This window comes from Myxocyprinus asiaticus, chromosome 6 (assembly GCF_019703515.2).
Source record: "Myxocyprinus asiaticus isolate MX2 ecotype Aquarium Trade chromosome 6, UBuf_Myxa_2, whole genome shotgun sequence".
In the NCBI taxonomy this organism is placed as follows: domain Eukaryota; kingdom Metazoa; phylum Chordata; class Actinopteri; order Cypriniformes; family Catostomidae; genus Myxocyprinus; species Myxocyprinus asiaticus.
This window is the reverse complement of record NC_059349.1, coordinates 3,515,352-3,529,750: the sequence shown is the minus strand read 5'-3', so window position 1 is coordinate 3,529,750 and position 14,399 is coordinate 3,515,352. Positions and strand designations below refer to the sequence as shown.

Genomic DNA, 14,399 nt, shown 5'->3' with positions numbered 1-14,399 from the left:
GTCAACTTCTGTTGTTTTTAAATGTGCTCTATAAATAAAGCTTGACTTGACATTTTTATGTTGATTTGTTATCACCACTGTTTTTAAATATGCAATGGTCATGTTTTTGGATATTAATATCCATTGCTGTAGGGTTGCTAATATTTTAAATGTGTTGAGATTGCAGCTGCTTGTCAGTTATGCACAGTTTAGAAGACATGGAAGGTAATTGTACATGCTATGGAAGACAAACTTCATATTGTATGTGTGTGGTAGCCATGGTATGCTCACCCATTAAGCACAAGAAAAAAATGTATGCTTGTTACTGTTCAACAATTAAGAATAAATATTTAAATGTATTGTCTTTCTGCAGTTATTGTTGAAGTATGAATGCAGTAATATTATATTTTAACAGCAGAATACTGGTAATCTGTAAATTGTTTTAAGTTACATTACTGATATTGTAACTTAAAAATACAGTATTAATTTTAATCTTTTTTACAGTCAAAAATTGGAAATTACTATATTTTATTTTACAGGTAAAACATTATTACCATAAACAAAAAAGCAGTACTTGGAAATTACTGTGTTTTATTTGACAGGTAAAACAATATAACTGTAAACAAAAAAGCAGTACTTGGAAATTACTGTTTTATTTTACAGTTACATGGTTGCTACTGTAAATAAAAAACACGGTTATTTCTTCTACAGTAAGTTACTTGTCAATTGTTGCCAATCAATTACTGTGATTTTTTTCTACAGTAAGTTACTTGTCATTTGTTACCAGTTTATTACTGATTTCTTTTTTTTTTTTTTACAGTAAGTCACTTGTCAACTGCTGCCAGTTAATTACTGTGAATTTCACAGTAAGTTTCTTACAGTGCAGTCTTCCAGATGCTAGCTAGCTGGATAACTAATAGCTATTTCATGAGCAAAATAGGTGAAAACAGAGGAATTGATTGATACGCAAACAATTCTTCTTAATGTCCTCTTGTACATTTATTGTATATTCAGACATTTTCTGCAGTGAAAATACTTTAAAGTTTGTTTTTTTGCTTCACCAAACCCAGCTCCGCTTTATGCTCGGAGGTCGTGCCATCTTGGAAATGATGTCAAATTACGCTACTCTCTGAAATCAGGGTTGATCGATCTACCCCAAGTTCACAAGCCGGATGTCCGACTTCAAGTGGCGTTCCAGTCATTATTTACAAGTCAGAGGTGGAAAATCCAGAGTTCTCGCTCTCTGGAGTCAATGAACTGGTGGTCCAATCGCAATGCTCAAAATATAAATCATTATTGTAGGGTTACCATAGTGAAACTTTAAGACAAGAACATAGTATTGAACATTAATTTTTATGTACACCGCTCTCTTATCGCACAAAACATTGGTAGCGCAGCTTTAACATAAACCCACCAATTCACTATCTCAAAAAATTAGAATACATCATAAGACCAATAAAAAAAACATTTTTAGTGAATTGTTGGCCTTCTGGAAAGTATGTTCATTTACTGTACATGTACTCAATACTTGGTAGGGGCTCCTTTTGCTTTAATTACTGCCTCAATTCGGCGTGGCATGGAGGTGATCAGTTTGTGGCACTGCTGAGGTGGTATGGAAGCCCAGGTTTCTTTGACAGTGGCCTTCAGCTCATCTGCATTTTTTGGTCTCTTGTTTCTCATTTTCCTCTTGACAACACCCCATAGATTCTCTATGGGGCTCAGGTCTGGTGAGTTTGCTGGTCAATCAAGCACACCAACACCATGGTATTTAACCAACTTTTGGTGCTTTTGGCAGTGTGGGCAGGTGCCAAATCCTGCTGGAAAATGAAATCAGCATCTTTAAAAAGCTGGTCAGCAGAAGGAAGCATGAAGTGCTCCAAAATGTCTTGGTAAATGGGTGCAGTGACTTTGGTTTTCAAAAAACACAATGGACCAACACCAGCAGATGACATTGCACCCCAAATCATCACAGACTGTGGAAACTTAACACTGGACTTCAAGCAACTTGGGCTATGAGCTTCTCCACCCTTCCTCCAGACTCTAGGACCTTGGTTTCCAAATGAAATACAAAACTTGCTCTCATCTGAAAAGAGGACTTTGGACCACTGGGCAACAGTCCAGTTCTTCTTCTCCTTAGCCCAGGTAAGACGCCTCTGAAGTTGTCTGTGGTTCAGGAGTGGCTTAACAAGAGGAATACGACAACTGTAGCCAAATTCCTTGACACGTCTGTGTGTGGTGGCTCTTGATGCCTTGACCCCAGCCTCAGTCCATTCCTTGTGAAGTTCACCCAAATTCTTGAATCGATTTTGCTTGACAATCCTCATAAGGCTGCGGTTCTCTCGGTTGGTTGTGCATCTTTTTCTTCCACACTTTTTCCTTCCACTCAACTTTCTGTTAACATGCTTGGATACAGCACTCTGTGAACAGCCAGCTTCTTTGGCAATGAATGTTTGTGGCTTACCCTCCTTGTGAAGTGTGTCAATGATTGTCTTCTGGACAACTGTCAGATCAGCAGTCTTCCCCATGATTGTGTAGCCTAGTGAACCAAACTGAGAGACCATTTTGAAGGCTCAGGAAACCTTTGCAGGTGTTTTGAGTTGGTTAGCTGATTGGCATGTCACCATATTCTAATTTTTTGAGATAGTGAATTGGTGGGTTTTTGTTAAATGTAAGCCAAAATCATCACAATTAAAAGAACCAAAGACTTAAACTACTTCAATCTGTGTGCATTGAATTTATTTAATACACGAGTTTCACAATTTGAGTTGAATTACTGAAATAAATGAACTTTTCCACGACATTCTAATTTATTGAGATGCACCTGTACATACGGTATGTGCACAAAGTTTAGCCCTATCTTTGCCGAATGCTTTTCTGTGCAGTCTGTTGTTAGGCAGAGGATAAATTATGTGCTGAATCTAGTTTATAAAATTCTTTCAATAGTAGTTTTAACATATAACTTGTTTTTTATGTTTACATTTGGTTTAAATTTATATAGATATCAAAAGTGGTGAAAGAGGCTTTTCAGCAGCTCAATTAACAGTGATGGTCCTGATATTTCTGTCAGGCTTTTGACATTTATGAAACAAGCATTTCAGAATGATCAGCTGAATTTATTATAAGTACATTTAGTGAAAATAAGTGTTTGCTGTTAGAAAACAAGAGAAGAAACTACATTTTAGCAGCCTTTCCAAAAGCTATTGAAGGCTTACTCTACTATTTCTCTCAGTGGATTTAAAAGTATAAGATAACGAGTTTAGTGAAAGAATTGTTTGGTGCAACCCTCTCATATGGTTCAGCGAAAGGGGTGAGGGGAGCATCGCGGCATATCGAAGCAATGAGGGATAACTATGCTGAGCTTTCAAGGCAGAGGCTGGGGTTACCACATTTCAACCACCGATGCTTTAGTGCAGTGGGTGGACTTTCAAATGGTCCCTTACCCCCGTAGGTGAATATACGGATGGTAATAGTACCGTACAGTACAGGACTGGTCATGGGTCAAGATAATAAAATCACAAAATAAGATTTGCCCCATGTGTCTAGTCTTCATACACTGACATACAGTTTCTTATAACTTTTTTCCCTAAAAACAAGAAAAAAAGCATTGAGTGTTTGAACTCGAGCTCTTCGTCATTCTGTAGCGAAGTTCACAACAGCAGAAGTCGAGTAAGTAAAATGTATTTGTTTATTATAAGCATAAAATGTACGAAGTATCAATCTTCTATGTCTTTGATTTTCCTGATTTTTAGTTTAAGTTCATATCTGATTTTTTTTGTCTATTTTAGCAGAAGTGGAAAAAGAAAAAAGGACAAAGGAATATTCAAATAAAATGGCTAATATTAACTGCTCATTTTCATTACTAGGGAAAAGAGGCAATGTTAAAATGGAGCTAAGGGGGGCCTGGGTAGCTCATCGAGTAAAAACGCTGACTAGCACCCCTGGAGTCGCGAGTTCGAATCCAGGGCGTGCTGAGTGACTCCAGCCTGATCTCCTAAGCAACCAAATTGGCCCAGTTGCTAGGGAGGGTAGAGTCACATGGGGTAACCTCCTCGTGGTCGCTATAATGTGGTTCGCTCTTGGTGGGGCATGTGGTGAGTTGTGCGTGGATGCTGCCACACACGCTATGTCTGCAGTAATGCGCTCAACAAGCCACGTGATAAGATGCGCACGTTGACGGTCTCAGACGCGGAGGCAACTGAGATTCGTACTCCGCCACCCGGATTGAGTCACTACGCCACCATAAGGACTTAGAACGCATTGGGAATTGGGCATTCCAAATTGGGGAGAAAAAAAAGGAAAAATAAAAAGGGAGCTAAAAGGGAATTGTTGTTCTGGTTAGTCTGATATGTGGGTATAATGTGGTGAACTGAACTGACTGCTGTAAAGGATTAGGGTGCATTTTGAATTTTGACTCCATGCGAAACCGTATTGTAAAAGGCTTTTTTGGGGGGTGTCATTCACAAAACCCATCACCCCCCAATTCTGGTACGACTCTGCCCTAAAGATGAATTTTGCTCACTATCCAGTATCCACTCTCTCATGTGCTTTCAGGGTTCCTGAGGCGGTCAAACTCTTTCCACAACCACAAGAACACAACTAAGTCTTCTCAGTTGCATGAGTTGTTAGGTGTACCTTTAGATGTGATTCCCACATCCTTTTTTTTATTTATTTTTGTTTTAATCACAGTTAGATCCAGTGTGATAGCGCTGATGAATTGTGAGATAGCCTGCATGTTTGAAACTCTTTCCACACTGAAGGCATGAGAAAGGCCTCTCTCCAGAGTGAATTCTCAGGTGCCTCTCAAGATCCCGTTTTATTGCAAAACTTTTTCCACATTGAGGGCAGGTGAAAGGCTTCTCTCCAGTGTGAATTATCTCGTGAGTCTTAAGGTGTCCTTTTTGTGTGAAACTCTTTCCACACTGAGGGCATGTGAAAGGCCTCTCTCCAGTGTGAATTTTCAGGTGCCTCTCAAGAACTGCTTTTCGTGCAAAACTCTTTCCACACTGAAGGCATGTGAAAGGCTTCTCTCCAGTGTGAATTCTCGTGTGCTCCTCAAGTTCTCTTTTTAGTGCAAAAGTCTTTCCACATTGAGAGCATGTAAAATGCTTCTCTCCAGTGTGAATGAATATGTGACTCTTAAGGTGTCCTTTTTGTGTGAAACTCTTTCCACACTGAGGGCATGTGAAAGGCCTCTCTCCAGTGTGAATTTTCAGGTGCCTCTCAAGAACTTCTTTTATTGCAAAACTCTTTCCACATTGAGAACATGTAAAAGGCTTCTCTCCAGTGTGAATTATCATATGACTGTGAAGGTGTGCTTTTCGTGCGAAACTCTTTCCACATTGAAGGCATATAAAAGGCTTCTCTCCAGAGTGAAGTTTTAAGTGAGTGTTAAGATTTCTTTTGAATGTGAAACTCTTTCTACATTGAGAGCATGTAAAAGGCTTCTCTCCAGTGTGAATTATCATGTGACTTTTAAAGTGTCCTTTGTGCATGAAACTTATTCCACATTGATGGCATGTAAAACATTTTTGGGCTCTTGCTCTTTGAGTTCTTTTTTGTGAGAAATTATTTTGAATCTGTGAGCAACTAGAAGATTTTTCATCAAAAATTAAATCAGATTTATCATTCTGATGTTTCTCCACTTCATCTTTCAGTTCTTGGCTTTCCATTTTCACTTCCAGCAAGTCTAAAATGAAATGGAAAGTAAATTTTGACAAATATAAAACAAGAAATATATTTGAACCTCAATTTAATTAATTTAATTTTAGCTCAAGTGTCTGTTTTTATATTATCTCTGATATGCTAAAGGTTAGTTCGGTCATTCTCTTGTTAATATATATTTAAAAAAAAAAGATCTGGTAAATTCAGTGATTTTCTAACTACAGCTGCCAGATCCAGTGAACTGTTTGAAATGTGTTACCTTTATGTTCCTCAAAATTCATAATGAAGAATCAAGAATGGACACCAACCTCTTTGTTTTTCTGTATCTTCATGTTTCACTATTGATGGCTCTGGATCACTCAAGCCTTCACTCTCCTCTTTAACAGACTTCATTTTTACAATAGTATGTCAGTAGACTTCATCAGTTACACTTTGAGTTGTTCCTTTTAAAATACCACCTTATTCCTCTTTCTTCACCTGTAAGATGATTGGAAAATTTCCAGTATAAATTAATTACAGTGGGAGGGGCTTCACTGAAGGTGTAAATTGTGATTGATCTGTGGGTGTAAATGGTGATGTTGTAGGTTCATTTTAAAAATGTATAAAAATCAAAGAAGCAACAAATACCTATTTATCTCATGAAAACAATTTTCACAACATTTAACTTATTTAACTGAATTATGTTTAAATATGGTTTATACATTTGGTTTGAATTTACCTTGTTTTTTTATATTCAGATTTTAAAATAGATATTTTACTGTCCTCACAATGCACTGATTTGCAAAGCAAGACAGCAAGCTAACATTTTGAATGCGATTCCAATAATCACTTAATACATGACTTTTCTTGACTTGAATTTACTGGAAGTTATCATTTGTATCTACAACTACACAAAGAATATATTATCAGTCCACATGTAGGAACTGCATGAAGCACTCAAATAAGACATATTTTGCAGGAAGTTTACCTAGACATTTTTCTTCAGGATAACATTTATAATACACATTTTTGTGGCTTGGTGAATAAAACTGTGTTTAATGTTAAAATGATCAACTTTATATTACTTACAGGCAAACAGTATCTCAGAAAAGGTGTAAAAGAAAATATCTGATGCACATAAATGCAGCCCTGTGCGCTGCATACTACTTCCTGCTGCAAATGAACAAAATGGCGAATAGCAGTACAACTGGTCAAGACTGATTTCAAAATACAAGTCCTGTATGCGGGAGCAGCAAACTTACAACCTGGCAGCATTAAGCTGGTGCCACACTACCGATTTTTCAGTGATTTTCAGGTGTGAGCTTCAATTTAGATAATCACCAGCCAGGCGGACGGAGACAAAGCGCACATTAGTATCTGCCAGTGAAAGGTTGTTAATCACTTGTCTGTCGGGACTCCCTGCTGAGTTAATGGTTATAGCAACAGGAAAAAAGTATCCAACATGACAGAAAAAACTTTCTATTGCCAGATGGGCTCTTTTATTCTCTTCAAGTGACCAGTGATCTTCTTTTGCTGATGAACTGACAAGATGTCAAGCTGATCTGAACGTTTTCGTCAGTGATCACTCAACTGCGTATCATCACAAATGCTGATTGTAATCCACAGTGATTCTGTCCCCAAGAATTTTTCCTTAGTTTTTCTCCTACACTAAAATAACTGTGCAAGTTATTTAACTGAGGCTTGCCGTAGAATGCATACTTCTATATGTAGCTTTCAGTGACTAAAGAAATTAGGTTAAAAAAAAAAAAAAAAAAAAATTTAAGGCACAACTGTCTGTTTTTTTTTCTGTTTATGCATTCTACGGCAAGCCTCAAGGGGATAAATATGCAATCACACACTTTCACAAGGTAAATTTACTTCATGAATTGCATCCTAAATCACTCTATTACAATTGTTTATACTCACGTGGTACTTCTGTTGTTATTTTGGTGAGCTCCAAGTGACAAGGTAATCAAAGAAAGAGAGAGAGTTGCAGTGATTCTTATTTGGCAAGTGTGTCATATCTCCAATTGAAGAGAGCGAGATCTCAGCAAAATAGTCGGCAAGTGTGACGTTCTCGGCCAAAATCAAGTTGTTTTGAGTTTGCTAGTGTGACGGCAGCTTAACTTTTGTGTCACTATTGATGCAGAATAACTGTAACAGAATCATTTAATTGATAATCACTTTAAGAAGTATTTTCCACAGACAGAAGAACAACAATATCTGTTACTGGTCTCAAGAAGGTTTCGACAGACCCATGTTTTGCAACTTTCCACTTTGCACACTTTTGCATCTTGGCTTGGAAATGCGCTGACAATGATTCCCACGGGCAGGGGCGGACTGGCCATAGGGAGAACTGTGACTTTTCCCAGTGGGCTATCCGTGAAACGGGTGTCGATAAGCTGAAATGGGCCGCCGCATTATGCCAAACAGGCTGTGACTGGCTCCTTCAGGTTTGTGATATCATCTCTTGTACTCTGGACATCCGAATCTTCGCTTAGTCGTCGATAATACACGCCTTCACAGCGAGTGGATTTTTTCTACTTCCCTGTTGTGCTATACTAAAAAACACACCTTCGCTTCTCTGCTGATATTTGGCTCTGTGACAAAATGTTGTCAAGTTCCATGCATTGTCGCCTCTGGTACTCCATGGACCATGACTTAGGCTCTGCTGAGCTTTGATGCTCTAGCTCACAAATGGCCAACGAAATGCAAATACACATTCCATCCCATTCATTTGCTTCAAGTGTAAAGTGCAAAGCCCGAAAAGACAGCTTTTGTCTACGCCAGAGTGGCCTAACTTCCATTGGTTCCCGGAGCTGGTGGAGCTATTAGAAGCTCCCTCGTGCGTGACGCCAACAGTTGCCTATTTTCACCTAATTCATTATGGTGACGTTTAAGCTCTTTTGTAAATTGCTTGCTTGTAAAAAGCTTTTGCTTGGTGTCCTAAGGCAAACTGCAGAACCCCCACTTGTTATATTTTTTACTCTGTTACCACATCTGTCTAAGATGAAGAGGTTAAAACATTTGTCTAACATACTATAATATGCTAAGATGGTAAATAAATTTACACAACACTGATCTTAGAAATAAAAGAAAGATTATTTATTTATTAATTTATTAATTAATTAAAAATTAATCTAATATTTTTGTATTATTACGGTCTTACTAATTTATTTGATTTAGTTTGGAAATTTGCAAACACATAGACTGATTCTTGCAGATATAACATTTCTCAATTTCTAGTCCCAACTTGACAAAAACAAAAATGGATATTGGGGTTAGCCTGAATCGGCGGCTGGGAAATGGGCTTGAAATCTGAGAACAGCTTTCATGGACAGGAGTGCTGGCGGCTAGGGAACGTACTCCGTGGCCATTACGGGGAGTGCTGGCAGCTCCAAGGGAAGCTGCTGCAACGGCAAAGGCAGGCGCTTACAGGGGAGCTGCTGAAGCTGTGAGGGTGGCACCTCCAGGGGAGATACAGTAGCAGCAAGGGTGGAGACTACTGTGGTTAGGACACAGGCGGGCACCTCCAAGGGACCGACAGGCAAAGAATAGAAGGGCTTCTACAGCTGTTACTTTTGGATCACCAAAAAGAGCGGCAGGTTGAGGCCTATACTAGACCTGAGACCCTTGAATTGAACAGTGAAGAAGTCTTCTTTTAAGATGGTGACTCAGAGACAGATTTTGTCTCATGATCGCTCTCTGGACTGGTTTGCATTACATTGACTTGAAAGATGCATACTTTCATGTGCAGATTGCCCTTGTCCCAGGCCATTATTGAGATTCGCCTTCGAGGGGACTTCAAGGTCCTACCTTCCTGTTTGTGCCTAACTCCTCGCACATTCACGAAATGTGTTGATGCAGCACTGGCTCTGCCAGATTACCTTGACGATTGGCTGTTACTAGCACAATCAGAGGCACAGGCATGCAAGCACAGAGATCGGTTGCTCACGCATCTGGAGCAGTTGGCATTTTGGGTCATCTGGACAAAGAGTGTGTTGGTGCCCAGTCAACAAGTTTCCTTTCTAGAAATGAAACTTGACTACTCTGCCATGTTGGCTCATTTGACCGACGAATGCATTTAGTCCATTATCCTACAAATGAAGAATTTCAAGTTGGGGAAGACCCTGCCATTGTGTCATTTTCAGTGAGTGCTGGGTTTGATGGCCACTGCATCTGCTGTCACCCTGCTAGGCTTGCTACGCTGGGCTATATGCTTACGTTGATGTTAGCACAGACAGAGCACCAAGCTTCACCAGCCTAACAAACTGCATTGATGGTATAGGGTTTTAAAGCCATGCCCCCTGAAGTGTGCTCCCTAAGCTTCAGCTTCTGGCACAGTGTCTCATTCCCTCTTTTCAGGGAACTGAGATGATCCCTTACAAGAAGGTAACTTTGATGCTGCATCAGAAGCTGATGCTATAGGAGCCGTATACCTTAACACTGTAGCTCTGATGTGCAATGACTACTAGCCATTACAGGGCAGTTCAAAACATATCTGTAGCCACTCCTTCATATTGAAAAATAGGAAAGAAAGTGGGAACAATAAACCAACGGCCCGATGTCAAGACAGAGACAGTAGCCTTACAGGGAAGTGGAATAATGTCTCAAAACATCTTCCCTGTTAGCAGGCAGGAGGTGAGTAGAGCAATCGCCAGGCCAAGGGCTTTGAAACAATGACACAAGCTGGGTTTCCATCCAACAATATTTATGCACATTTTCAAATTGCGAATAAGAAATCCTGAATGGATATGCTTGATCTGCAAATAAACAATCAAAATTCATGCTAAATTTAATGCACTAGGAGGAGGTGGATTTTCTAGAGTTTCGCATTTGTTAAAATGCGCATTAAGGTGATGGAAGCACTTTATTCGCAAAACAATGGCATGTTTTGACCATTAGTTCCAGTGTTATGAGTGTGCGATAGCTTGATGTGAACGAAATGACCTTGTGTTTAATTCACAGCTGGTCTTTTAAGTGGGTCCTCACAATCTGCCAGAACAGTTTTGAGCACGGGCGCTCCCATGTATGCGGAGGGTGGTGGCGTATGGGCATCGCATCCATTTCAGCCCACATTATATCAGATACTACACTTATTCTGTGGCATCTCCTGGCTGCATTTAATAAAATGAGGTACAATTGCTCCAATCCTGCAAATAAAACTCTCCCTTAAGCAAGGAGCAAGGACACTCAGCTGCTCAATCAAGACAAGGCGGGGGAGTCACGTGACGCCATGCAAGGATCGGATGTGTGAACGGCGAGCTCTGCGCACTTTGCTAGTGTTAACACTTTTAACGACAAACTGATGAGATTCAATACACTCTGTTCCATAACTGTCCTAGGAGGACAATATGTCAAAAAATTCAAAATCCTTGGGCTCTGGAGACATTAAAAGACACTTACGTGCTAAAGCTGAAGCCCCCGTGCAGACCGCGAGCCTGGGAGATGATTTAGTTGGAGAGGTGTGGGAAATGCAGCGAGAGATGCTGAACATGTCGGCAATGCTGATGAAGGTCGTTGCTGACTTGGAGGATCTTGCTGTGATACGTCGATCGATCACTGCCATGGAAGCGAAGTTCACTGAGGTAGTTACCAGAGTGGAGGATGTCGAGAAATGAATCGATTCTCTGGAGTCATCAGAGAGGGAATTATCTGCTAATCCGCTAGCGACCAAGGTGGATTTGGAGCGTGTCTGGGAGAAGTTGGAGGACATGGAATCTTGTAGTCGGCGGAATAACGTCCTTATTGTCGGAATTCCTGAGGCCGAAGAGGGACAGGATATGGTGACATTTCTGGATGGGCTCCTTCTGAATCTGCTCGACATAGCAGGCCATAAGCTGGAAATCAAGCGAGCTCACAGGGTTCCTGTTCGGCGATCCGTGGAGGGAGACAGGCCCCTATCAATTCTGGACAAATTTCATCCGATAAAGATCTTGTGTTACGCGAGGCGAGGAGTAAAGGAAGGCTTTCTTGGGAAAACCACAGCATTTTCTTGTTCCCAGACTTTGCGAATTTGATGAGAGAAACGTGATCGATTCAAGGAATCCAAGAAACGTTTACATCAATGGCACTGATGCACTGATATTCCTGGCCAAATTGAGAATATATGCTAAGGATGGCCATAAAACATTCACATGCCCACAGCAAGCGATGTCCTTCATAAAGTCAATGGAGTGAGTAAGTCATCTTGTGGTACTCACGTTGCAGCCGAGTGGACCGGCTCACTGAACATTCGCTTGACTGTTTGAGGAAACTGAGAGCTTTTTTTCTGTGCTGGTTCCGCCTAGCGGCTGGAGTTTATTTTGTAGAGTAACACACCTTCAGGACAGTTTTATGGATGAATCTAAATGCTCTTTGTACTTAATTCCTCCTATTGGCTGGAGTTTGTTTTGTGGAGTATTTCTTGCAAGACACTGGAGTGATTAAGTCATTTGTTTGCACTCATGTTGCAGCCGAATGGACCAGCTCACTGAACATTCAATTGAATGTTTGAAGAATCTGCGTGCTCTTTTTTTGCTGGTTCCGCTAGTGGCTGGAGTTTGTTTTGTAGAGTAACACACCTTCAGGACAGTTTTATGGATGAATCTACATGCTCTTTGTGTTTATTCTGCCTATTGGTTAAAGTTTGTTTTATAGATTATCTAACAAAATTGGTATAGAAACACCGGACTTGAGCACAAAGTTGTCACGGAGGTTCTCGTAGGCATGCATGGACTGTCTGAGTTTGGACTCTCATGCGTGGGGTTCATGCGCACGTTTTTATTTTTTCTGTTTGTTTGGTTCTGGGGGATGTTTTGGTTTTGATGGATGCACTAATGTTGGAATGTGGTCTTTATAATCTTGTTTTTGACACACAATCAATTTTTTCTTGTATATCAAAATGTCAAATGTTAATATGAGTGGATTGTCTCTCTCCACGTGGAATGTGAAAGGGTTGGGGCACCCCATAAAAAGAAGGAAGGATATTTCTCTTCTTAAGCATAAGAATATGATATAGTGTTTCTTCAAGAAACACATCTTTCCCCGCAGGGAGCTGAATAATTTGGGAAGATATGGGGTGGACATGTTTTCTTTAGTGCTGGCTCAAGTAAGAGCAGGGGAATCATTACACTGAGAAATAAACATCTACAATTCAAATGTCTCAAACTGATTAAAGATAAATTAGGAAGAGTCATTATTGTTGTAGCTGAAATTCAGGGGCAAAGTCTTATTTTGGCTAATATTTATGCACCTAACATTGATGATCAGGGCATTTTTATAGATCTTGAAGGGATGCTGCAAGCTGCTGGCACCCCTCATGATATAATATTGAGAGGAGACTTTAATCTTTTGATTAACTCCTGGACTTTTGAACCCATCTGGGAGGGACTATAAATTTTTTTCATCAGTCCATAAGATTTACTCTAGAATAGATTTTTTTTTATAACTAAGTCCCTCATTTCATCATTTGCTGATTGCTCAGTTGGAAACATTTTAGTCTCAGATCACGCCCTGGTGTGTTTAGGGGTGTTGCCACATATGGAGAAAAGGAAATCATATAGTTGGTGCTTTAATGTATCCCTTTTGCAAAATCTTGAATTCCATCAAATGTTAAAGGCTGAAATCAGTGTCTATATGGAGACCAACTGGTCCTCAGTATCCTCTGTGGGCGTGGCTTGGGAGGCACTTAAGGCAGTTCTTAGGGGGCGGATCATACAATAAGCAGCATTCGCCAAAAAATCCAAAATGGCCTCATAGAATTTACCTGATTGAAATACAGATATAAAACTATTTTGTCACAGAAGGTGGAGTTTTGTCTATTCAGGGCAAGACAGTCATACTTTGAGTCAGGGGACAAAGCAGGAAAACTTCTGGCTGGATATAAAAAACAGAGAGAGTCTTTTTCTACTGTTCTCTCAGTGAAATCTGCTGGTGGTGAAATATTTACCTCAGCCATTGATATTAATAATGCTTTTAAAGAATTCTATCTTGATCTCTATAGTTCCACGTCTTCGTCTACTGATGAGGATATTAGAAACTTTGTGGAACCATTAGAACTTCCTAAACTGACAACTGAGCAAAAAAATTTCTGAGATAACCTTGGAGAAGCTTGGCGAGGTAATTAAGGCCTTGCCTACAGGCTAGGCTCCGGGACCAGATGGCTTTGTCGTTGCATTTTTTAGACCTTATGCTACAGAACTGGCTCCACTTTTGCTAGAAGTTTATACGGAATCATCAAAGAATGGAAAGCTTCCGCCAACCATGACGCAAGCCCGGATCAGTCTGATTCTTAAAAAGGATAAAGATACAAGCGAGTGTAAGAGGTACCATCCAATTTCCCTGATCCAGCTAGACATTAAAATATTGTCAAAAGTTTTGGCTAACTGTTTAAGTAAAGTTATGATATCTCTTATACATATAGATCAGGTGGGGTTTATTTGGGGCTGTAACTCTTCTGATAACATTTCATTAAAGTCATGTGGGCAGTGGTGAACTATCAGAACTAACCCTAACCCTAACCCTAACTAACACTATCGAAAAGGCATTTGATATGGTAGAATGGGATTATCTTTTTAAGATTTTGGAAATGTACAGGTTTGGGTATACTTTTATTGGGTGGATGAAATTACTTTATAGACACCCGGTAGTGGTGGTTCAAACGAATGGATTAATTTCAGATTATTTTACTCTGGGTAGGGGCACCCTGCAGGGTTGTCCTCTTTCCCCATTATTGTTCTATCTTGCCCTGGAACCATTAGCAGCTATGATAAGAAAGGAGAATTATTTTCCAGGGGTGA

At 39.9% G+C, this 14,399-nt stretch overlaps 2 protein-coding genes across 2 annotated transcripts in view; both read right to left on the bottom strand.

Moving 5' to 3' along the window:
- Positions 1 to 14,399, bottom strand: part of LOC127442946 (gastrula zinc finger protein XlCGF7.1-like) — an 898,889-nt gene that overhangs the window by 349,402 nt on the left and 535,088 nt on the right. The window lies entirely within an intron of this gene.
- On the bottom strand, positions 3,072 to 6,793 carry LOC127442943 (gastrula zinc finger protein XlCGF8.2DB-like). Its single transcript, XM_051701356.1, has 3 exons — positions 6,709 to 6,793; positions 5,949 to 6,117; positions 3,072 to 5,665 (listed from the first exon to the last, which is right to left on the bottom strand). The coding sequence occupies exons 2-3, from the start codon at positions 6,031 to 6,033 to the stop codon at positions 4,656 to 4,658; spliced, it is 1,095 nt and encodes a 364-aa protein (XP_051557316.1). The 5' UTR covers positions 6,034 to 6,117; positions 6,709 to 6,793; the 3' UTR covers positions 3,072 to 4,655.

Coding starts and splice junctions, on each gene's coding strand:
- LOC127442943 (XM_051701356.1), bottom strand. CDS start 6,033: ATGAAGTCTGTTAAAGAGGAGAGTGAAGGCTTGAGTGATCCAGAGCCA. Junction 5,666..5,948: donor AGATACAGAAAAACAAAGAG/GTTGGTGTCCAT, acceptor ATTTCATTTTAG/ACTTGCTGGAAGTGAAAATG.